Below are 24,064 nucleotides of genomic sequence, written 5' to 3' on the forward strand. Positions count from 1 at the left end.
AGTTTTCCTTTCTTAAAAGCCTAGAATACATGAATTGGGCCTGTAAAAGAAGCAAGTAGTCATGGGAATAGATGCGAAAGACATAAATGTATCTTTCCCTCAGCTCACAAACCTTTCTTATTTGCAGAAGCTCTGCCACTATAGATGTAAAAATGTAAACAGACAGATAATTTTCTTTCTTGAAGATGATTCACTTCCAATGCTTCACTGGCATGATGGTTTTGGCAAGTACCACAGCACACACAAGATATAATCCTTGAGTCTTTCTGATAAGACGTCAACTATGTGCTTTCCTATCAGGTGCCTGAATCAGAGATCCCTCTTAACACCTCTCCCTCTGTCATATTAGCTCTTGATAAATGCAAATGAGGGAACAAATTAATTGCTCCTTACCAGCACTAGGTGAGACCTGAATAAAGGAACAGGTGGGAGCAAGATCCAGAGTTGCACACCCCCTCCACATGAGTCACCCATGCATATGCACACACATCCAACCTCCCTCCTAGTCACATATACTTGTGTCCATACTGTTGCAATTTGGGGATTTTAGGATACTTAACACATTAACATAACATTAGCATTCTAAGAGTTTAAAGGTTTGTGTGTTGCATTTTCATTTATGCTTCATGCTAGATCAGCAGAGTTGCTGGAAACTGTCAGAGACTTCAGCGAGCAAAACCCAACACTTTTAATGCTCAGGGAAAACCTTGTCACAGAGGCCACAGGTTTCTGTTGTTTCTGTTTCACGTAACTTAAAGCACACTAAGTACGCTTAGGAAATTTCAGAAATGGGCTCTAGTCACAGAATTTGAGAGAAACTGTGACCCACATGTAAACTTTATGTATTCAAGGAACAACTCTTCCTTCACTAACACGGTCTAAAATTTAACAAATAAAGTTAGAACCTTAAGGACATATTTTTACTATCTAACAAGCTATTATCAGATTCAAACGCAGAATGGTTGATCTATTTTGCTGTGCTATAGAAACTAGAATGATAAAGTTAACAAATCCAAAGAAAAATTTAAAAATATTCCTCAGACAAAACTTAATTAGGTCCTAATTTTCCACTATATTCTGAAAGATGTTCCGTGTTCCCTCTAGTTTAGAATTAATTGCCATAATCTTCATTTAGTATTTCAGTCTCATATGGTTTATCTTCTTTCTCAGTAAGTTATTTGCATACTACCCTTTCCATCTCTCATCCTCTACTCCTCAACTTCTCTTCCTAAGTACTCCAAACATTATATCATCTTTGGTCTCTATCTTCACTTCTAGTGAATCCACAAAGATCTTACTCTTGAAAACACCTAGAGTATTGTGTAGCAGAAAGAAAAAAAACATTCATCACTGTGTCCTCTTCTATTATGGAGTGAATGACCAGGATACTGATGTGTTCTTTCACTGAAAAAAATTCTGACTGCAGCTCCTGCAAAGCAGCAGGGTTCCACAGTGCTGTCTTCCAAAAGCCCTTTTGTGTATCTAACAAACAGAACTAATAATTGTTTTGAAGAATTCCACAGTTTTAATGAATCTGTGATATCCTTTCTTCTGTTTTTTTCCCCTTGACGCCATCATTTGCATTTCCACGTATATGTTATAAGACAAAATACTTTCAGAGCATTTTGCATGTGCTAATAAATCTCTGCTCTGCATACAGAAAATTATGTACCGAAATTTCTTATAAGAGCTGGGCAGTATAGCCATCAGAGTTACTACTTGATTTCATCCCCAGACACAACAGGCACTCCCACTTAGATTTGCCTACTCTCTTGTGCACACACAAAGCCTTTACTTACTATAATTTTCTCACACAAACACCTTGTCTAATGGATAACAGACTCTGGCAGCTTTAGTTTGCAAGGAACATTTGATAAGTAGAAACAAAGAACGAAAATTGCAGGCCTTTTTGGGTTACCCCCCAGGATGAGCTAAGCCTTGGCTGTTAAAAATGCCTCCCATACCAGAATTTCGTAGTGATATTTATTTTTACCAGCCATTTTATACTTTTTTTTTTGTTTGGCATGAGAGATCCTGCAAACTCTGCCAGAAATGGCTGTTTTTCTTCTCTGCATCATTAGTGGGGCGGCATTCCAACAGAGAAGGGTCACTCACTTGGTACTTAAGTACTTTTAAAGATGTTGTCCTTTCCTTCCTGGTGAGATAATGGGAACAAAAACTGAAGTAGAGTCTTTCAAGAGTTTGCTGTTACAAAAAAGCTAACTTTGATTGCTAACACTAAGCTCAAAATCAACTAGAATTTGGACAGTGCATTTCATACGTGCCAGGAATCTATTATACAACTTACAGCTACCCCTGATTTTAAAATGAAGATGTGGCCTCCATGAGCCATAGAGCCTGTCATAATACTATTTCCTCTTCTCTTAAGCAGATCACCCAGAATTCAAAAGTACTCCTATGACTGAGGAGTAGAAGAATATTTTAAGGCCTTTTTTTCCCAACAACTTGTATTTAAAATACAAGGATCTCGGAGCTTGGTTAGACCTAAGTCATTAGGTGAACATAAAATTCATCAATATAGACAGATCTCAAAATTAGATCAGATTGCTATTTACATCCTTTCTGTCCATGATTTCAAGAGGGAAAATAAAATCTCAGCAATCCAGATTAAAACGCAGTTAACCAAGTAAATCAATGATGGCATAATGTTCACAGCACAGTTTCCTGTATGCTTATGACATCTTACCAGTTAAGTATATTCTTGACTTAAGACTTCCAGGTACAATTACAGGTGTCATGTTTAAGCTCTGTAATGGTACAAATGCTGGCTACTTAAGAGAGCTGCTGCTATCATCATGCCTATTACTAGCTGGAAAACACAGAGTTGTTTCCAGAATTCATCCTGTGGCAGATGTTAGGATTGACGAACTTTGTGCATCTTATTTCTCTAATGCCTGTTAAACAACAATATAGTCCTATCTGTTTGTCTAAGTTTTACCTGAAGAGGTAAACTAGTATTAATACTGCATTATGAGAGGAAAATTATTCATTTATTTGTTGGGCAAAACCAATGTGCTGTATGTGAACCAGATAAACAGTTCATTCATCTTGAGAAAGCTCAGATAAGACTAAGCACTAAAAGTACTGGATCTTTCTCTGTAAATGTCTCCTGAGGAATCAACAATATAAAAATATGGATTTCATCACATAATTTCATTGTGATTTTGGCTGACCTTTTCATTTAAGATAATCTTATTTTTAGTGCATGTGTTTAGCGAGTTTGGTCATAATCTATATAAATGATTAGTAAGTCAAAAATTTAATGAGATGTTTTTAGGGGTTTGCAACTGACTCATAATTGAATCTTCAGTGCCATTGATTTTTAAAAGGTCTTACATAATAGAATCCTAATTTCACTTACAAAATTTCCAATAATTTACATAAATAATAGCATATGAAGATCTTATTCTCCATTTCTTCAGATCTTTCCTCAAAACTTATCTCTGCCATGGTGCCCAAAATAATAGATTATCAATAAAGATTGACAGTTGTTTAAGTCAATGTTTTTCTCCTCTCGGTATGATGTGGTTTTCATGTGTCTTTTTGTTATCACACGTGCAATTTTATTAATTATTATATACGAGGTAAAGCTTATCTGAAAAATATGTGGGAAGCCTCAAAGAATATAAAGCACAACCAGACTCAAAAAAGCTGAGTTTGGCACAAGACAGGCTCTTAGCTAACTGTTCTAAAATAGGACCAGGCTTTGGACACTCAAAGGATGAACAAGAAAGGCTAGAGACAATTTCATAATGAAATGAAAATTCATCTTACATTGATTTCATAGAAGTTAGATGGAACAGTACTGAAGACTGCCCACAGCCTAGTTCTTTACACGTTGTAGTCGTAATGCCTAAAGCAACAGCATTTCCAACTGTCACCTGAAAAAAAAAAAAGGAAGTTTGTTTCCTCTAATATGTCCAGCCTTTATTGTAACTACTTTAGCAATATTGTTAAAATTCTAAGCAAATGAAACATTTCATTCCAAGAAAATTAATAGAAGCCAGACAAAATGACTCAATCTGTTTAAAACTAGGCATTTCCTTTGGAATTTTTTGCTTGATATCTAGTCCTGTTTATTATTCTATATAATACTCTCTCTGAAAGAGGAGCTGTTTCTCAGCAGAACTTTGTCCAATAAAAAGATAATATTTCAATTCAGCATTGATAGTATCACTTAAGAAGATGAACATAAAAACAGTGAAGAGTAAGCTAAGCAATTAACATAGTGGGGGCAAAGTATGCGGGACTGGAGGAAAACAGAAATCCAATGTAAGCTATGTTGCTGAGAAACACTTATAAAACTGACACAGAAAGGAGTTCTTCAGTCCATGCACCTTAACATAGTCAAGACATTTTCTTTCATTATATAATTTAAACTACACCACTGACTATTTTCAAACTTGTGGTCACATGGATTCTTACATAACTAAGTTAGCCCAATGTACTTAAAGTATGATTTCTAAAAGGCTACTTAAACCACAAAGTGAATTAAGCCAAATCAAATCAAGGTCACATTAACTGTGAAAGAGGGCGTGCACAAAATGTATCAATGTGGTCCAACTGATCCTCACTGAATGACTGACTCGGCCACTCTTGTCCCTGGTAGACAAAATCCAGCAATTTAAGACATGTAAGGGTAGATGACAAAAGTGTGCTCCATAGGCTTCCCCTAAAGTGAGACCTACCACTGATAATCTACTAGGGAGTTGTGACAGAGAAAAATACGTTTTTGCACTGTCATTCCTCCAGCTGGGTCCAAAAGAACATTAAGCCCTTGTTAGGTGTGCTCCTCTGGGGGCAGATATTAAACTTGCAGGTGGTTTCCAGTGACCCAGAAAAGCCTTCTCAATTTATTAAAATGCACTGGTCTAGGGTTCTAAAGTCAAGATGGGAAAACAAACTTAATACCTATGGCCAGGCTGGCAGCATTTCTCCCTTTTCAGGTCATGAGTGTGAGAGAGCAGGTGAGTGCTGCAGCTGATCTGTTATATCACCTAATCCTGGCTCTGGTAAGCCCAGAGAGAAATAATAGTAAACAGGGAAGTCTATAAATGGCTCCAGAAATGACATCTTGGTTTTATATAGTTTTCTTTGAGTCGTTAACAGTCAGGCGCCACTACTACTGAAACGTAGCGTTATTAAAACCACAAATGGGATCAGTGTCCAAAAGGTTTCCCTTAGCTGTCTGAAGGAAACAGCAAAGTCTAACCCTTAGAGACCAAAGAGTAACAAGTGAAAAAAAAAAACCAGAAACTGGAGGGATATTAGAATGTAGTATTTAAAACTGGGCTTTAAAGGCCTCTTGTAAATCAGTGCTCCCAATACTGATCAAGGATAAATTGTGGTTTACAGAAATGGTTTAAACAACAAAAAAGAAACACAATCTGTGGAATGCTCCTACCAGCTGAGCTGACCAGCATTATGGAAAAGGTTTTTAGATTTGGCTTTTGAACACCACTGAAACTGCCTGGACAATGATAAATGACTGCCTGTGAAAAGAAAGATCTTGATGCTAGTGTAGGAATTGTGCTCTTGAATCTAGTGATCACAAGAAGTCTATCAAATTCCATTTCTCATCTCCAAAGGTGGCCTAGAACCAGATACCTCACTGGAAAGCTCTAGAAACCCTAAACTGAGCAGTTATAGGATAGATATCATGTTAGGAAAAATATTTTCAAAAACCCCACTAGTCAGATAATTGGTTTCATCATGAAGTAGGATACTTTGTGTACCTATAGATGTGTTCTTTTTTTCCCTATCCTTTTATGTGCAATAACATAATACTTTGTTTTCCCATTCTGCTTGAATATATCTACTTCCTTTCTAAATTCTGCCGAATTACTGGCCTCAAAAATATCTTATGTCAATATATTCTATGATCTAATTGTATCTATTATTTAAAAAATCCTATCTTTAAATTTATAGCATATCACAAACTGCAAAACTGAACACATTGGAATTCTGAATGAGTTTCATTGTAGCAAAAATAATTTTAGATAGCATCATTTCATATGTTATGCTTAGCCTCTTTAAGACAATCTTACATTTTTCCAGTTATTCTTCATGCTGGAGTGTCTCACTGTCTACTCCCTAAATTATTCTCTCTGCCCATCCTTGAAATATGTGTATCTAAGCCATATGCTTTTAAAGACAGAACAAAGAGAAGTGGTCCAGATAATTTTGTGGGGGATATTAATAGTTAAGTTATAACATCCTGTTTGCCCTTTTTAACTGTGGTTTCTTTGAGTATAGATTAAAGTTGAGCAGCCAATAGTCACCTTCAGCTCTTTCCTCCAGTGGAATAAAGGCAGGTTATACGCTTGTACAGGTGGTTAATTTAATTTCTGTTCCTTTGCATTTGTCATTAAAAACATAGACAACACTTCCAGTACCCCCCCTTTTTTTTTTTTAATTCCCAGGATTACATCTTGGGCTGGTATTTTTCTAATGGTGATGGAAGAAACTGCAAAGTAATTTGGGAATTTTAGCCCCATCCACTTCTGAGAAAGAGGAGTCCAGCAGGCTTGCTTCCAGCCATGTGAAGAGCTCTGCCTCTCCTACATTCCAGGGACAAAGGCCATTCCCAGACAAGCTTTCAGACAAAAACAAAAAGAACCCTGTGGCTCAGGACTTTGCTGCTCGTTTTTACTTGCTTGTACAGCAGGGACAATTCCTGTTGTTCCCCTCAAGTCCCTCTCCTGAGCACAAGGGTTGCAAAAATTCCAGCACAGGAGTGGTATAGACAGAAGGATACAACTGTAAAGGATCTCCTTGGTCACCTTGTCGGTCCCTGCACTCTGAGACAAGGTTCCTACACAGTGAACTTCATTACTTCGCTAACCCAGAGAAGTGGTCTCAGCACCAAGCCCAGCTGAGTTCAAGAAACGCTTGGACAACACTCTCAAGCACATGAGGTGTCCTGTGCAGGGCCAGTTGGACTCGATAATCCTGATGAGTCCCTTCCAACTCAGCATATTCTGTGATTCTGTGATTTGAAGTTATTACAATTCACCTTCAAATCAAGGTCTTTCCCCCAGAGCTGTAGTGCTAATAGCCACTGGCAGTTGACACCTTCTGATTTCCAACATAAATCTAACCAGAATGACTTTACACTCCTCTTGCCATTTCGGCTCTTCAGCTTGACTCACGTTTCTCCCTCTGAGGTGCCCCTCGGCCCTGGAGCAGCTGCCCCGGCATCGCCCACCGCCTCCTCCTCACAGCCTGGCCGCCGTGCTCCCCACAGCCCCTTCCCCAAGGCCATGTCACCATGCTCCTCCCAGAGACCCTTCCCACGAGGTCTCTCGGGGCTCCCACCCCTGCCCCAGCCCCTGTGGCCGCACAGACAGCCCGGGGGTGGCGGGAGGGGGCTGAGGCCGGGCGGGGGCGGATTTGGCCCGGAACGGTGGCGGCGAGGGGCGTGTTCCCAGCCGGGGCGAGCGGCCGAGCAGCGCCGGGAGCGTCGGGCGCCTTGGAAACGGGCGGAAGCTGGGAAGGAGCGGCGGCGGGAGGAGCAGGAGCAGGAGCAGGAGCAGGATGATGCTGAGCCCCGAGCGGCTCTCGCTGCCCGGACCTGAGTACCTGGGTGAGGAGCGGGGCGGAGAAGCGCCGTGAGGGCGCCCTCCCCCGGGTGTGCTGCGGCCCGGCCCGGGGAGGGCGCGGCGGGGCCGGGGTGGCTGCGGCCCGGCCCGGCCCTCCCGGGGACTGTGGCGAGCGGCCCCAGGCTGGGCCGGGCTGGGGGGAGCGGATCGCAATGGCTCCGTGTCCGCCTTCTCGGCTGGAGAGGGGGCAGCAGTGGGGGGTTACAGGCCGGTGTTGTAGGACGCTGCCTCTCCGGGTACCCCCGGAGGAGGGAGAGCTGCGGAGCTCTCTTGGGCATAGGGAGCATCCCTCCGGTGCCCTGAGGTGTGGCTTCTGTGAAAGCAGCGCCGGCCGGAGGGAAGTGAGCTGCAGTCTCCTCCCCTGTCCCGTTCCACGGTATCAGTGGTGGCAAGCAGTGTCCAGCTACCCTGTGACAGACTGAGGCCTCATTTCACCCGCTGCCAAACTGTTCTGCTCCCGGATCTCTGTGAGCATCCGCATTTTGTGCTCGTTTCCCAACACAGGAAGGAGTGCTGTTGTGTTGAGAGATGGTTTGAATGTCGGCTTCTGTTCTGAAATAACATAGTGTTGGTAGTATTTCCTACATAAAATGAAAATCTTTTAACCTGTGAAGCAGCCGCTCCATTGAAGACTACACCCATTTAAACTGGCTGTAACTGTTTCATGTTCCAGGAAGCTATGGGGCAAAGTGATTTGGTGTTATTGTGTCAAATAAAAATAATTAGGATGGAATAAAGTCAATATGACTTCATTTAATCACTAAAGAGGAGATGAATGAAAAGAAGTAAGCATTTGGAATGTGTTCAAGAGAGTATTTGTCAAGTGAAACTCTTCAGCCATTGCTTTCTAGGCCCAAGAGGCTATTTGGTAATAACTCTTTTAAAAGTGTGCATAATTAATTGTGCCTTTCTTGTACAAGGACCAGTCAGAAATGGAATGGATTGATTTGTGCTACTTGTTCCATCATAATTTTGCTGTCTCTGATAAGTCAAAATGGAACAAGAGCAGAGAAACACTGCTGGCTTATAGTAAATGGAAAACCTGTCTTGCAGGGACCAGACTAAAAGAACTTGGCTTGTTTAGCCTAGCAATAAGAGGAGGGGTCCCACTGTGTTTCAAAGCATATCTTAGCACTAAAGAGAAGTGAACTCTTTAAGCAAAGGAATGAGTGATCTAATTTGCCTTGGAGTAGAATCTCATTGTGCCGTTACTGGTCAGCTGCGGTTGGGGTACTCTGTGCACACCTACATAACTGCAGTGCTGTTGTGTAGCAGGGAAACTCAAGGCAGAAATAGGTTGGTTTAGTGCTCAATTTGGGGTGATTCTCATGAGACTCACTTTGCTGAAGCTCTTATTACTGATTTCAGTTCTGGTTCAGGTATTTGAGAACAGTATCACAGTTCCATGCAGATACACTCTTTGGTTTTGTGCTACTCCATCACACTACATCAGCATTGCAACCTACACATTAAAAGAGAGGTTCATAACTTTTCCGGAGTTGCTCTAGGTTGAAACTTGCAAAATTTCTTTTATTTTTTTCTAATGAGCCAAGTTGGTTTTAGGTTCATTTAATTGTTTTGAATGAAATAGGCACTTGAAACTGACAGTAAGGATTGAATCACTCAAAGTGATCTAGGAAGCAGACTAAAAATTCTTAAAGTGTAAGAATAAATCAGTTTTCTGTTTCACATCTGAAGTTGAGAAATGAGACTTCTAAGAGATGTGAAAGATTGCTAGGTGGAAACAGCTTTATTAGTCACTTAAGTGAGCCTCCTTTTATCTTTGTTCCACATGCTGATTTGGAATTACTTTTTCATTTTGTACAACCTTCTAAATTATTCTGATATCGGGGTCAAAAAAAGACACATGCGTGTGTTGAGGAATAACTTGTATAAGAGTCTGTTCGGTTCACCACTTGGTGTGACCTTCTAGTTTAGATTGCAATATCTGTTGTCTATTAGAGAGGAAAAAGTGTTTGCTACCTGATGGTATTGTATTAGCTGTATTACCAATAACAATGCTTCTGTCTTTGTGAGACTTTGTAACTTACCAAACTGCTCACAGATCCTAAGCAAAGCATTGTGTATTAGCTGCAGGAAAGTGGTTAAAAAACAAACAACCAAACCCCAAGCTCCCCCTCCCCCTCTAAATAAACACACCTCCCCATGTGTTTTTTGAAGTTGCCTTTATGTTTTCTACATGGACCTGGCATTCTGAAATCACCATTATTTGAATTTGTTCTACTGTGTGCCTAGAAGTCTCGTTAATATAGTTGTCTGAAGTGGGATTGTAAGCAACTGTGATAACTTTCACTTTCTATAATTTCATTCTGAAGTTCTGTTGCCCTAGGCTGCCATGTAAGTTATTCTCTGTGTCTCCCAGATCAGATGGCACTTTTCTGACCAAGCACGGGCAAACTTCACCTCTTTTTCCCCTTTTCCCTTTTTCAGTATCAAAAACAGGCCAACACATAAATTGAGCAGACAAAATAACCTGACATGCTACTTGGTGCATTACTTTTTTTCCCCTTTTTTTTCCTCTATTTGAGATGATTCTTCCACATCCAGGTAGAGTGCTAAGAGGGAAATAAAAGCAGTTGTGAGTTAAAATAGAAGTGAAGAGGGAGAGAATTAAGCATTCAGTTAAGATGAAAAATAATTGCAAAGCTTTGGTACGCCAGAGCTCCTGGAAAATAAAAATCAGGGCAACATGTCTCATGCCACAATGATTATGAGACATTATGTAGAAGAAAAGAGATGGCCAATACTTACTGAGTAGGAAAGGAGATGAGGTCTGCAGAGGTGGTAGGAAGGATACAGTGAAGATGATATTGTAACATTTAAACAGTATTTTCACTGAATAAACAACAGTTATTGTTTGGGCATAGTGATGAAAATGTGTTTCTCATTTGATGGATGAGACTGGAACTACAGCAGGCCAAATGAGGCATATTTGAGACCCTTTTTCATACTTTCCTCATTATGGTTTAATAGCTGATGATTGCTGAGTTATTTGTAGCAGGCAATGGAGCCCTTGGTATATTGTTCTGCTCATGCAGCTGTCTTCTGAAGCTTTAAATTGTATTCCTTCCTCACTCCCCTTTTGTGTTAGGGAGGAAAAGCAGTAGAGTATTGCAAATTTATGAACTTTTATTTTTCTCTGTAGTCTCCTCCCCTCTACTTCTCGACTCCAGGATGTGCTTTCTTTTCTTCCTTTGCCAATATAAGGCATGTAAGAACGCAAATACTCTGCTAGGGAATTGCCTTATCAGTAAAGCATGGGACTATTAAGTGCCAGAAACATGTTTGTGTTTCCTCATCTCTCTCATAGAAGATCTCAGGCTTCAGTGGTTAGAAAGAACATTTGTGTATTTACAAAACTGAGTAGGTCCCAACAGAGAACTTCAGTTGTGTAGAAACTTCACAGGTGCCTGGGATGTACTCTGCTTGTGAACAGTCTTAAGAAATATTGAGCTGGAAAGTCCAAGTACAACAGCATAATCAATGTATAGGCTACATTGTTATCCAGATATCTCAGCTGACACTGAGTCTCCTCCTAGCAGCAGGAAATTTGATGAGCTTCTATGAAGCAGTCTGGCTGAAGGACTCATGGTCTAACAAAAGAGAAGAGAATGCCTTTTTTTTTTTCTTGTTCTGTTGTACAGATAGAACTGTAATGTGGAAGATGAAATTATTTCCCCATTGATATGTGAGAGTTTGCTTATAGAAATATTAGTTAAATTTGAATCCTCTTAGACTCTGTCTAATGCTTTCTCCAAAAGATGGAGGTTTCATCCCCAAACCTGCTGTTGCACCACAGGACTTCCATCTTAACTCGAAAGGTACAGGTGAAATCTGATCCTGACCTATGTAGAGTTCCAGAACTGGAGAGTACACAGTCCTTCTGCATGTGTCCTAAGTATGAATAGGTAGGGAACCATTAGGCTACTTAATACCTTATAAGTAGCCTAATGGCTTATAAGATGGAATGACAGTTACTTCCACAATGATAATAATTACACTGCATAAGTTTAGATTAAAAAAAAACCCACCCAAAAGAAAAGATAGCTCCAAGATTGGCGAGGTGGTGATTTCTGGCAGCTGTGTGCCATCATGCAGGAGCTGTCTGCTGGAAGGACTTGGGTGGTTAAGGCAGTCTGTGTGCAGCGCCAGGAGCACAAACTAAAAGAGTACAATATCATGGCTTGTGACTAATATGCTGGTTGTTTGAAACAAATTTTCAGTTATGGTCAAGATTAAACTATAAATGGAAGCATTTCTTAAATTTTGTGTTGAAAGTGGGTTTGAAACAGTGAACACACAAAATATGGTCTAGTTGTGCTGTGTGACCACTTGGCGTGCGTTCCCAAGTAACAGTGCATGTCTCACATTGTAGTGTTATCTCTGGTATGACAACCAGAGATATGACAAGGTCTACTTGCACTTTGTTACGTGTTCTGTCCTTCAAAAAAGATTTTGGTTTTGAGGGTTAATAGGAAATTACATTGCGAAGCTGTGCAAAGCTAGACGGAACTACAGCTGTACAGTGATACAGCTTTTAGGTTGATTATTTTGTTTATATACTTCTCTTGCTCAGGCCATTTCTTAGCAATATCTGAAGAGATTAAGACCCTAATGATATCTGAAAAGGTTAAAAAGAGCATCCTGAAAGACCATGAATGCTGGAAAAACTTCCAGATTTCACATGATTTCGTTCTTTAAGTATGCATCCTTACTATTTCTCTCTTGCATCATTATTGTTTTGGTAATATTTGCATGAAATTGATTTTTGTTACTATTGATGTGTCTTTCCAATGTGTATAATACAGTAGTGTCTTTAGATAAGCTCCAGTTTAGAGTAAAATATGAAAGGGAATTTAGCTATTGCTTTACGCTCTCAGAGATCAAAAAATGCCAGAAATATTTCAGATACATTAAAGCTTGTTATGCTCTTGAGCTTCTGATAACTGAAATGAATCATAATATTAATTGCATCAAGTAGTCTGTATTTTCAGCACTTCAATTGAGGAGGAGGCAAATAAGTAATAAAAGTTGGTCTTATTATCCAGGGATTCCCACTCCTGACTTTTCAGCATATACAGTTATGCCAGGAATGAACCCACTGTAAAAATAAAAGCCCTCTTGTGTGCATACAGAACAGATTACTTTGATAGACAGCTCATGTTCCAGAAGAAGTCATCTCTCCTGAAGAGTTAAGCAATAATGTAATAGATGATTTGATAATAATTTTATAAATAAGGATTTACCTCTGTAAGTAACCTGTATGGCTCTGTTCTGCTGCTTCTTTAAATAAGGGATGTGATACATCTTTTACCATCTGATACCAATTTATTCCAATCATACTTTTTCTTCAGGTTATTTGGCACACTTTATAGATAGTGTATCACCAGACCTCTTGATTGGAGGCCAGAGTAGACTAGTTATGTTGATCAATATGGCCAAGGCTGAGATGTTGTTTCAGGGAGTCCTTGTATCTTCTCTTTGGGGCTCCTCTCTTGCGGCAGCCGGTGGCAAGTTCACCATAAAGCAAGATCTTAGGTAGGCAGTGGTCCTTCATCCTGGAGATGTGCCCTGCCCAGTGCAGCTGTGTTCTCAGTAACATGGCCTCTATACTTGTGACAGCTGCTTGTTCTAGAACAGACGTGATAGTCACATAATCTGACCAGTGGATGTTTAGGATTGAACGGAGGCAGCGCTGATGGAAATGTTCTAGGAGTCACAGGTGGTGGTGGTAGATGACCCATGATTTGGATCCATATAAGAGAGTAGACAGCACTATGGCTCTGTAAACACTGATCTTGGTACTTTTCTTCAAGTGTTTGTTTCACCAAACTCTTTTATGGAGTTTTCCAAAAGCACTATATGCCTTTGCTAACCTGTTGTCTGTCTCTCTGTCAATCTTACCATCCAAGGAGATGAGGCTACCTAGGTAATTAAACTGCTGAAATGATTTGAGCTCTGATTCGCCAACGGTGATATGGGGATGATGGAAGACTTCCTGAGGTGCAGGTTGATAGAAAACTTCTGTCTTCTTTAAGCTGACTTCCATCCCAAAAAGCTCAGCAGCCTCAGCAAAGCAGGATGTTAAATGCTGCAGAGCTACTTCTAGCCATGATTAGGCACACTTTATTTTTAATTTGCATTATCTGCTGTGATTTTTAATTTCATCTTCTGGTCATCACGTATTTTGCTATTCCTTTCAAGGAATATGACAGGCAGCATCACTTCTTGGTAAGTGTGCTGGTATACTAACCTTCAGTTTTTCGTCTTTGTCTTTAGGAAACTCAGTCTTGTTGGAAGAAGAAGCTTATTATCAATGTAGCATTAGGGGGTTGCATCTAAGTTGTCAAACTGGGAAACTAATATGCAAAACCAGTAGGGTTAATGTGATGAAGTTGCCGATGTGTGCTGGAGTAACTATCATATAACTGATGCAAACAGTACTGTGGCAATTCCAAGGTCTTAATCCCCTCCATTCCTGAACACTGCTGATAATAAAACCATTACATATATGCAGTATCATGACTTAAAGGTGACGTGTATTTCCTTCCTTCCTCCTGAATTTCTGTCTTCGAGAGTTTCGGTCCACGTATTCTGTTTCATGTAGTGATATTATTTGCATTAAATTTTCCTTCAAATCTTTCAAAATATCAATGCTTGTTCTTACCACATTTGTAATAAAACATATGAATTAGTGGATTTTTTTTTCTCACAAGTAGATTGAAACAAGTAATTTGGTGTCTTATAAAAAGACTCTTTTTACTATTTTAAATATGTGTGCAAAATTATTTGGTGGGGTATGGCTAAGTGGAATTTGTTGTGATTGTCTAATCTGTTGTAGAGAAGTTCAGTGAGACTGTGGATTGACTGTGGATGTAATCCTCATTGTGCCTTTTATTTGTAAGCTGGAGAAGATTTGTATGGCTTGGTCTGGCCAAGCTTGAATTGAACAGCCACTGCTCAGCCCTGAATTTGGTTCTGAGCCAAAAGTACATTCACTCCAAAATTAATTTTAAACATTGGGCATGTGAGTGATGGTGGGATGTGAGCATGTGAATGTGGTGGTAACACCATCAGAGGCCATTCTTTTAAGTGCTGCAGGAGCCAGCTTCGGAGGAGCTGTGCTGTGTATGTTGCTACTGACTGCACGGAGGCTCCAAGTGTAACACCACTGCTAGTGGTTTAGGGATAAGAATTAAGATGTTCTGCTCAAAGGTATTTACTTAACATCAGGTTATGGGCTGCCTGCCTGAAAGCTCCTCTGTGAACTTATTCTGTCAGATCCCTCTGTGAAAGCTGCCTGTTAGTTCTTAAATCTGAGAGCAAAGAGTAGCACCTACCAAGTGAGCGAGGCAGGCATGCTTACTTAGTGACTGTGGTAGTTGCCTGTGATTCCACAGTAGAGTTTACAGAATATGGGTTGCATTGGAAAGTTTTGTATGGTTAAGGAGTTTTTGTTACAATAAGCCATAAACAAATAAATGCTGAGGATGATGCCCTGATGTATTACCTCCTGTGTGGAAGCTGCAGTATACTGGAGTTCTGTTAGGAAGAAAATTATTAGAGACAACAAGCTGTAATAGCACAGTGATGTGACTATTTGGGCTTTACATTCTGATTTGGACTTGCTACCTTATTATTGCAAAGTGGGCCTCAAAAATATGAGCAATATGCATACCAATACATCATTATCCCTGAGTTTTCAAGAAGTATTAAAAGATATGACTCATCTCATTTGTTTTGCACAGAAACCCCACAGATTTTTGACTATGCTTGCATAAATAGTTAATGTTCCTGTATGGTTCCAGTGTTTGTTGTGGAAAGTACCATTTGTATAAATTAAGGAACTATTCTTTTGCTATAACCAGACTCCTGGCACTTTATTTTGCCTCTCTGGCCTGCTAAAACCTGCCTGCAAATTACATTTTGTTTGACTTTTCTGTGTAGGGTAGAGTTAGTTGGGTTATAAAACTTACTACTTGCATTGTTCCATGGAACTGGGTAGTCAGTGAACAGGAAGCCAGAGCTGGAATTTGGTTTGGCAGTGTGAAATGGTGCTACCTGGAAAACAGCACAGCAGCCAAAGAGACAAAGAGGGGGACTTCTCAGAAAATTACAAGTGCTATTTTCTTTCAGCTTCTCTGGTCACAGATTTTTTCCCTCCCCTACAACTCTACCCACCTTCTGGGAAATAGGGAGAGAAGCTCTTTGCCCGGATCCTTAGGTTGTGCAACAAAAAGCTTAACAGAAATACTCTTTTACCAGCTACCGTATTTACTAGTGACCTATATGTATTTCTGTACATTTTGAAATGTGATAGAAATGTCTAAAATTCTATCTTGAAAGTTAATTTATTCTCCAGGAGCAGATTCAAAGGTGTTATAGAGGTCAGCTTACACTGTGTTGTGTAGCACTGTGGGACCATGCCTGTCTGTTCCGATAGGTTTTTAGGAGAGAGGTTTATGACTCTAAAGAAGCAAACTAGCAGAAATATGGTTCATTGATAGGGGCTATTCTATGAAAGGAGTGTATACTTCCGCGGAAAGTTTTGAGAATGGTTTTGCCGTTGAGCAGAGGTTTAGTGCAGGCTGAGAGGATGCCTGTCTGCCAGTACCATTTCCTGGCTTGATCTGGTACCACTGACAGCTCAAGAGGGGCCTGGGAACACCATTGCTGAGTGTAAGATGGACTGCATAAGGGGGAGGGAGGAAGGATGGGCTGAAGTAAAGTTACACAGTTGCTGCTATCTTGAGCCTATGACTGAGCTGCACGACTCATTCTTCCCTCAGGGGACACAGGTGCGCAGAGCTATTTTTCTTTAATCACTCACATAAATTAAATTTATTCCTTCACATTAAAATAATTAAATAAAGCTACACCCTATATCTTTTAGTGCCAGATAATATCTTTAAACCTTTGGCTCACCATTTTGCTATCAGCTGCAAGGTATTTTCCAGGGTGTGCTTAACCAATTTTACCATTGTCCTGAAAAGTGTTCCAGGCAGAGAAATCCCCTGATAGCAATCAATATTCATACATACTTTTAATCACTGTATCCACTGGGAATAATCATTTCCGGGCCTCTCTTGAAGTCCACCTGCCCCACACTAAGATGAAAGGGACTTCCATGCTGTGTATCAAGTGGTGCAGCCTTGATGCTTACCAGGATATTAAGCACAAATTAAAATGGTTTGAAGAATATTTGTGTGGGTCTGAGGTTGGCCAGTTGCTGGTGAGAGGATGATGCTGCTAAGTCTGGAGCAGATTGGCATGGAGCAAGAACAGCTCTTGCCTTTCCTATATTCCCTAAGGGGTTTCTCCTACTCTTTTTAGGACACGACACTACTTGCAAAGATGCAGTAGCATACATGTTTAAGATGGAGCTGCGTGCTTTGGGAACAGGGTTTGTGTGCTTTCCAGGGTTAGGAATGATTTTCCTGGGTTCGTTGTAACTTGCCTTCTGATCGTCGAACTTGTAGGTTTGGAAAGTCTACTGCTTGGTGCTGGCACATCACCTCAGACTTGGCTCTTTGTTGCTCCAACTTGGTTTCTAGCCAAAAACATCAAAGGGGCTCAGTGGCAAATCTGTGCTGCTTCCTCCCTGGCAATTGCCTGATTTGTAGAGTCTGCCCCTATAGAAGCAGCAAAACAGTTTGTGTTTTACTGAACTGTCTTTACTCAGGAGTCTTATAAAGTGAGTGGCATTCTGTGGTTGGGTAGTGGCAGATCCACCACTTCTGAAATTCCCTCATGTTTGGCCTAGGCAGTAATTTGAGACTGACTGTTGAGCAATATAAATTTCTCTTGGCATTGAGACCTGTTCCCCACCTGCCACATTCACTGATGCTTGTTTGGAAACAGATGTACTTTTATTTGCACCTTTAGGAAAAAGCCTTTACAGAACAACCTTAGAGCTACTTGGCTTTGGTAAAGAGGGAAGGGCAGGGAACACCCAAAACTTTGCAACAGCCCCATCAAAACGTCTTCGATGATCTGTTTATAAAGATGGCTGTGACTCTGAACACAGATCAGGAACTCCTCCTGAGTGAGCATATCCCAGTGAAGCAGTCTCACAACTTCTTATCCTCTCTCTTCAATACCAGAATCTCAGGGGATTCTAAAAAAGGGTCAGCATTGTTAATGACTAACTGTGTAGCCAGAAAGGAAAGCAGGATTTAGGTTAGGAATTTTACTATCCGTATCTGGGAGAAAGAAACCTCTACTCTCTAATTGAGGGAGCAAATGCTTATTGGCTTGTTGTATAAAGCCCAGCACAACTGGGCTTGTCTGGCTCTGGGCTTTGCAGGCTCCTTGTATTCTAACTTCTGTCTCTTACTGTCTTTTATTTGCAGCTCAAAGACATGTCCTCACATACATGGAGGATGCAGTGAGCCAGCTGCTGGAGAACAGAGAAGATATTAGTCAGTATGGCATTGCCAGGTTCTTCACTGAATAGTAAGTACATCAGGACACTGCCAATAGGACCAGCCTGAGGGGGGCATTTGGAAAAAGACAGGGTCCATGGAGAATGGAACTGGACACATGCTGATTATGTTATGAATGCTGGATTTCACTGGGTTAGCCAAGGGCTGCCCGAGCATGTTTTGGAAACATGCATGGTTTTCATACAGTTCAGTACCTTTTCTATTACAAACATTCATGTGAAGCAATCACTTTGGGGAGCAGAGCTTTTAAAAACATTTTGACAGAAAATCAAATTCTACTTGTCTTAATCAGGACTATTAGTATCAAAAGCAGATACTGGTTTCAGCAGCACTCATTCTTTCTTTTTCTGAGTATGAATTTGAACTGTTTTTCTCCTTGTGTGATTGTTGTCCTATTGAATGCTTTAATAGAATGCCTCTTCCTCCCTTAAAACCACCATAAGTCCTTAAATACTGAGCATAAGCACAGATAATCTCTTCCTACTAATTAGCAAAAAGGTTCTTGAGGGAAAAACTGTGTGCTTTCTGTCCACAGAAAGTAGTACTAACATTAGTCAGCTGAGCAAATAGTCAGTAAACAAGAGCTTAAGATAAAGAGTGTGACTACAGTGACCTCCACCCACCAACAGGATTTCTTTAACAGAGTTGAAGGCAAGGTGGCTCTGAAATACCCAGCTGAAATTGTAGTTCAGGCATCTCTCCAGATTGTATTTTGTTTGCATCTAATTTCAAGATGACACTTCAGGGCCTTTTTTAACCTTCTGATCATATATACTTAAAAAGTTAAATGATGACCAAGAGGTCTTCCACGCAGTGAAACTGTTCACATTGCTTCTCTGTAGTATATCTTCATCTTGATGTGATGACCATCTTCTTTTTACTTCCTGTTCCTCTTCTACCTTTGAAAGAATAAATAGTAATTCAAGACCACTATAATAAACAAAACTCTCACCATAGAACACAACCCTCTGATTAGGTGCTGGAGATCTTGTTTTTCCCATTTATTTTCAAAAATACGATTTTTTTACAATGGCTTCTTGTTCACAGTGAGTGTTTTGTGGAGTTTCTGATTTCATGAAAGACAGGAAAAGGCTGCACGTTCATTCTCTCTGTAATATAGAACCAGTCATTCTCTTTTTTTTTTTTTTTTTCTTTTATAATATGTCTGAAGTTTAGCAGATCAAACTGTGTCCCTGAACCAAGGCACAAATAGGCTTAGTAACATGGAGAGCTGTGAAGATTTAAAATGTGGGATTCTTCATTAGAAATGGAGAATAAATGATAGGAAATATGGGTGTAGGTAGACTCGGAATGCAAAGCTTCCTATTATAAAAGTGTCATATGTTCTGGCTCCCAGGGCTTAGTGGTGAGCCCTCACTGCCCAACAGATTTCTGTTCATTCTCTCAACTGTCAGCGTTTGTTCAGGCTGTGCTTTGAAAGCTGCGCTGCTCTCCCAAGCAAATAAGCTTGATCTTTAATCTCAGCGTCTTCAAACTCAAAGATAACTTGTGAGACTCCGGAAGGTTTGTGGGCACTCTCCCAGTGTTTTTCTTGTTCCAGGTTTTTCTAAGGAAGAGTATTGGAATGTGCACGTTTGGAAGTATGCTGCAGTGATTTGAGATGTAAGGGACTTAATATTAGGGCATCCGGTTTTTCACAATGTCCTTTCCCTGTTTATGTTCACTTAAGATTAGAGACCAAGCCTAAGGTTTAGAAAGCTAGCAGGCAGGCCCAAGCAAGTAACGTGGGGTTTTTAAGTGTGTATGGGGTAAATTAATGACATCTGTAACCTTTCAGAAATTATGTTAGTCTGTCAAGGAGGGATGTTAGGTATTCTCCAAACTCCTCTCAGAGGGCACACTTTTCAAGAGAGTGGTGTTCCATGGACCTCTCTGGCTGGATTCACCGCTGAAGATCAACCATGGCCTTTCCCTCATGCATTGCAATGCCCCACCTTACCATGAGTTACTTCAAGTTTTTGAGCCAGTTACAACCACTATTTTTCTGGGTAATTAAGAAAATTTTGTTGGGGCTTAGTTTACCTGGGTGAAATTTCAGAACTGAAAATTACATTGTCACGTAGCTCTATATGGATCAAGCAGTAAGTGTTTTGCTGGCAATGAGTGTTTCCAGTTGTTTCTGAGAAATTAAATTGGATATGTATTTCACTGCTATCCACCACCTTGCACTGGGATTGGTGATTGCTGAGGGCTGGCCTTCATCTCTACGCTTTTCCTTCCAGGACAGTTTTAGTCTTTGAGGATAGTTTTTTCTCCCACTATATTCTATTGTTCATTTGTCCCAATCATGTGGACATCTGCTTTCAATCTTGGGAGTACCTTGAACCTCCCCTCGTCTGACTCACTCCTGACCCTTACAGGAATAGGGATCAATCACCCTTCTGCCAATTAATCCACATATTTTAGCTAAACAAGTAGAATTATGCCTCTCTTAGGACTGATCTTTACTTTATAGGTATGCTGAAATGCTACTGGTATTTGTTCATTACAAGCCTGAGAAGTCTCTGCTCTGCCTTTGAATCTCCATGAAATACAGACTCTTGAAAGCCCTCTGTGTATTTACACATTAGTGCTGCTTTACTTCTTCCAGCCTAATGTCTGTACCAACATATCTTAAAGGGACACGTCCCTCCTATACATTATTTATCATCCTGTTTTCTTGATCTTTCCTGTACTGAAGAAAAACAGGGCCCCCATGTTAATGCATTTGATCACGCAGAGGGAATGTGCATAGCATCCCACTTTATATTTTCTGGGATCTTAAAGGGAGTCTGTGTGTCTTTTTTTTCACTTCAGCTGGAAGAAACAGAATAAAAAATTGACAAAGATACTTCCTACTAGTAAATTTTGCTTTTCTTCTAGGATAACTTTTGCCTGAGACTTTTTCTTCCAGCATGCAGGTAGATATGCTACTCTGTTCAAGACTCTCTGGAAAGCTCAGAAATAAAACCAGAGATAACTTACCTTGGTCAGGAAACTCTTTTTCCCGTCACTTCCATTGCTTCTTTGATAAACCAAATACAAATGAACTGCAGAAACAGAAAAGGGCATTTTTTTTGAGTGTGTATTCTTATACCAAAACACTGCTTTTCTTTTGTTTCTGGTGAAACGTCTCCTGACCACCTGCCAGCCAGAACATGACTGAGAAAGACATCTTGCTTTTAGCTTGCAGATGCAGCACTACTCCATTGGACTCTGCAAACTGTCTGAGATCTGCTTTTTCTGTAAAGGATGTTTCTGCTGGCTCTAAGTTGAATGCCCCTGCTGGATCTTGTGCCACAGTTTAACAGTATTCACCTGAGAAGGCATTTATGATGTGTGTGTTTGAGGAGCTTGGGGGTCAGATACCGCTTTTAGATCTGCTGTGTGCCTGGCAGTTCAAAAGACCATCTCTGCACTGTGTAGAGCCCTATTTTACAAACAGAACATTTGCTTTTTTTGGAGTAACAGGACTGCCAGTGCTATATAATTTGGGATCCTTGGGTAGGAAGATGTTATCACGGTGAGAAGTATCAACTACCTCATTTTCTCTTGTTGTCTGGATTAGCTGGAACAATTCGTTCAACTCTTTTCTTAGGGACAAATATGATACTGTTCCCTTGGCTTTCTCTGGCAAAGACACAGGCTTTGGTATCAGAAAAACTTTTGACTTTTTCAATCCTTTATTGCTATACAACACTACAGAAATAGACCTATAGAGTAAACAATGTCCTCCTCTTTAAAAAAGTCTCAGTACCCTTGGGGGAGGAGAGAGGGGGGAAGGGCCAGGCACAAGACAGATGGGATGCCCATGAGAACTAAGCCACTCACTGAAGACAGCCTTAATTGGCAACTGGAAATAAGCTGAATTATCCGCTTATGAAGAGGAGAGATTCTTAGAGCTAGCTTAGAGCCATTGATTTTCTTTTTTCTTTGCATCTGTGTATGTAGGCCTTATCATCACCGTCATCTTGCTATCATCTGCTCTGCATCTTTCCCCTTTTCAGAGTAACTTGTTTTGTCTTGTTTGCAAGGATAGTGTAAGCTCTTCAAGACAGAAGTCATATTGTACTGCATGTACTTTACAGCATCGAGCATTGTAGAGTGTTGTCTCTGTGCTTTGTACGATTGTAGTACAAACAGCAAAAACAGTAGTGAGAAGGTCCTTAGGGCTTTGACAAGTTGTGCCAGATTCCCTTTCTGAGAGATGGAGCCATTCATTAGAATTTTTCAGTATGACTGTTTGGGGGAGGGGCATTGGTTGTTGGGTTTTTTTAGTGTTAGTTCTGTGTGTTTTGACCGAATCAGTAGCATCTGGGAGGTAATAATACTTTTAGGATATTACATAAAATGTTGATATTCTCTCTGATATAATCTTGTGAGCAATTGCAAAAAAAAAGACATTTAATGTGTTCCTCAGATACTCTCAGGATTCCTACATGTCTTCTACTTTGGAGAAAAAAAGACAGAATTGTTACACTAAATGCAAGACTCCACTGAGCCATGTGATCGGTATCGAGCTGCTACTGTCAATGACCTAGCTGTGGAGCTGCCCTTTAGGCTGAAAATCTCAGCTGGGATAATGTGCTTGATGGTTTCTGACAGGCTTTTACTTGGGATTCCTTGATCCCTAGGGCACTGCATAAGACTGCTGTCTGCTGTTCCTTTGCTCTTCAGTTATCAGTGGAAAGAGGATGAATATATGAACTCAGAAACAGCACTCATGCCAGAAGCTCTGAGGAGTAGATTTTGCAGCTAATGTGAATAAATTGCTATGAGAGAGACATTTTCAAAGTTCCTCTCCACACAGTACATGGATTTGCAGGACTGAATTTGTTGATGAATCTTTCTGGGGAACCTACAAATAATTGCATATTTCTCCACTAAGAGTGTTGCTAATGGACACAAAGCCTTTCTGTTAAAGTCCCTTTGTTGCATTCCAGTCTTACCTCTACGGAGAAGAGTTGTCAGAAGAGCAAACTCTCTTCCTTGTAATCTAAGTTTCCCCAGCCCATATTAGAAATGGAATTTCAATACCCCCTGTCTACTGTGCGTGGAGTATGCATTTTATATGAGAGCTATGGGAGATCTGGGGATTGTGGATAAATCAGTTTATTTATGATTTAAATTATGTGAATTTTGGCTGGAATCTGTAGATCTGTCACCTGAAGTGGGATGTTTTTAGTTACAAAATTGCTTGACAGCAGAAACAGCGTTGGGATTTTCATATGACAGACAGGATCTATGAATTCTTGATTTTTCCCAGAGTTGTTTCTTTGTAACAAACATTGCAACAGGTCCTAACCTGACAGATATGCTGATTGGGATGACTGCTGTTGAGTAAACAGCTGGAAAAAATGCATATATTAATGGCAATAATACACTGATTCACACTGTAGTTTGTACATGTTGCCAACATATTAGAAAATGTAGTATTTTCTTCCCACGTACTTGAGAATCTTACAGGTCAGTAGATACTCAGTAGATACTACCTTGCAAAGAAATACAGGGGGGATAAAAATGTGAGGAATCTCTTTAGTAAGCAGGACTGTCTTGGAAGACTTGTAGCAAAGGACTAACATAAAATTGAACTTTAAAGACAGTATTTACCAGTGATGCTGTATGTGGTAATATACTCCACTCAGGAAACTTACCATACTGTTTTGGTGACAGAAAAATCTAGAGGATTTGCCAAACCATATGTATGTTAGCACTTGATATCAGCATCTTGTCAGCACAGGGTAGTTATCCATAGATAACTCTTCACTTATACACTGACTTGAGCTGCACTGTGCTCTTGCTTCTTGAAGAGAGGCAATCAAAACTTCCATGTGCAGTGTGATCAGATTATGATGCTCCTAGCATGTATTCACTGATGTAACGATGCAGTCTTTGCCCACTTCTTCCCTATTCCTTTACATCACAGAAATTATGTATTTATTTGTAGTCTTTGTCAGAATAGTTTCAGCAGAAGTG

General features: G+C 40.3%; 2 protein-coding genes across 5 annotated transcripts in view; one reads left to right on the forward strand and one right to left on the reverse strand.

Annotated features, from left to right (window-relative positions):
• LRP4 (LDL receptor related protein 4) overlaps positions 1–8,027 on the reverse strand; it is a 97,047-nt gene extending 89,020 nt beyond the window's left edge. The window contains exons 1-2 of one of the 3 annotated variants that reach the window (XM_051791895.1): positions 7,603–8,027; positions 3,796–3,902 (exon numbers count right to left, since the gene is read on the reverse strand). The gene's annotated coding sequence lies outside the window, so the exon portion shown is untranslated. Of the gene's footprint in view, positions 1–3,795; positions 3,903–7,172; positions 7,232–7,290; positions 7,431–7,602 lie in introns of those variants that run through there. The other 2 variants (XM_051791894.1, XM_051791896.1) reach the window with 2 other exon arrangements.
• The window catches only part of CSTPP1 (centriolar satellite-associated tubulin polyglutamylase complex regulator 1), an 84,715-nt gene continuing 68,085 nt past the window's right edge, over positions 7,435–24,064 (forward strand). For both annotated transcript variants that reach the window (XM_051791929.1, XM_051791930.1), the window contains exons 1-2: positions 7,435–7,606; positions 17,996–18,098. In XM_051791929.1, the coding sequence (XP_051647889.1) occupies positions 7,558–7,606; positions 17,996–18,098 (152 nt within the window). In that variant the 5' untranslated portion in view covers positions 7,435–7,557. The remainder of the gene's footprint in view (positions 7,607–17,995; positions 18,099–24,064) is intronic.

Source organism: Manacus candei, unplaced genomic scaffold (assembly GCF_025592945.1).
Source record: "Manacus candei isolate 608988 ecotype Guabito, Panama unplaced genomic scaffold, ASM2559294v1 h1tg000033l, whole genome shotgun sequence".
Lineage (NCBI taxonomy): Eukaryota > Metazoa > Chordata > Aves > Passeriformes > Pipridae > Manacus > Manacus candei.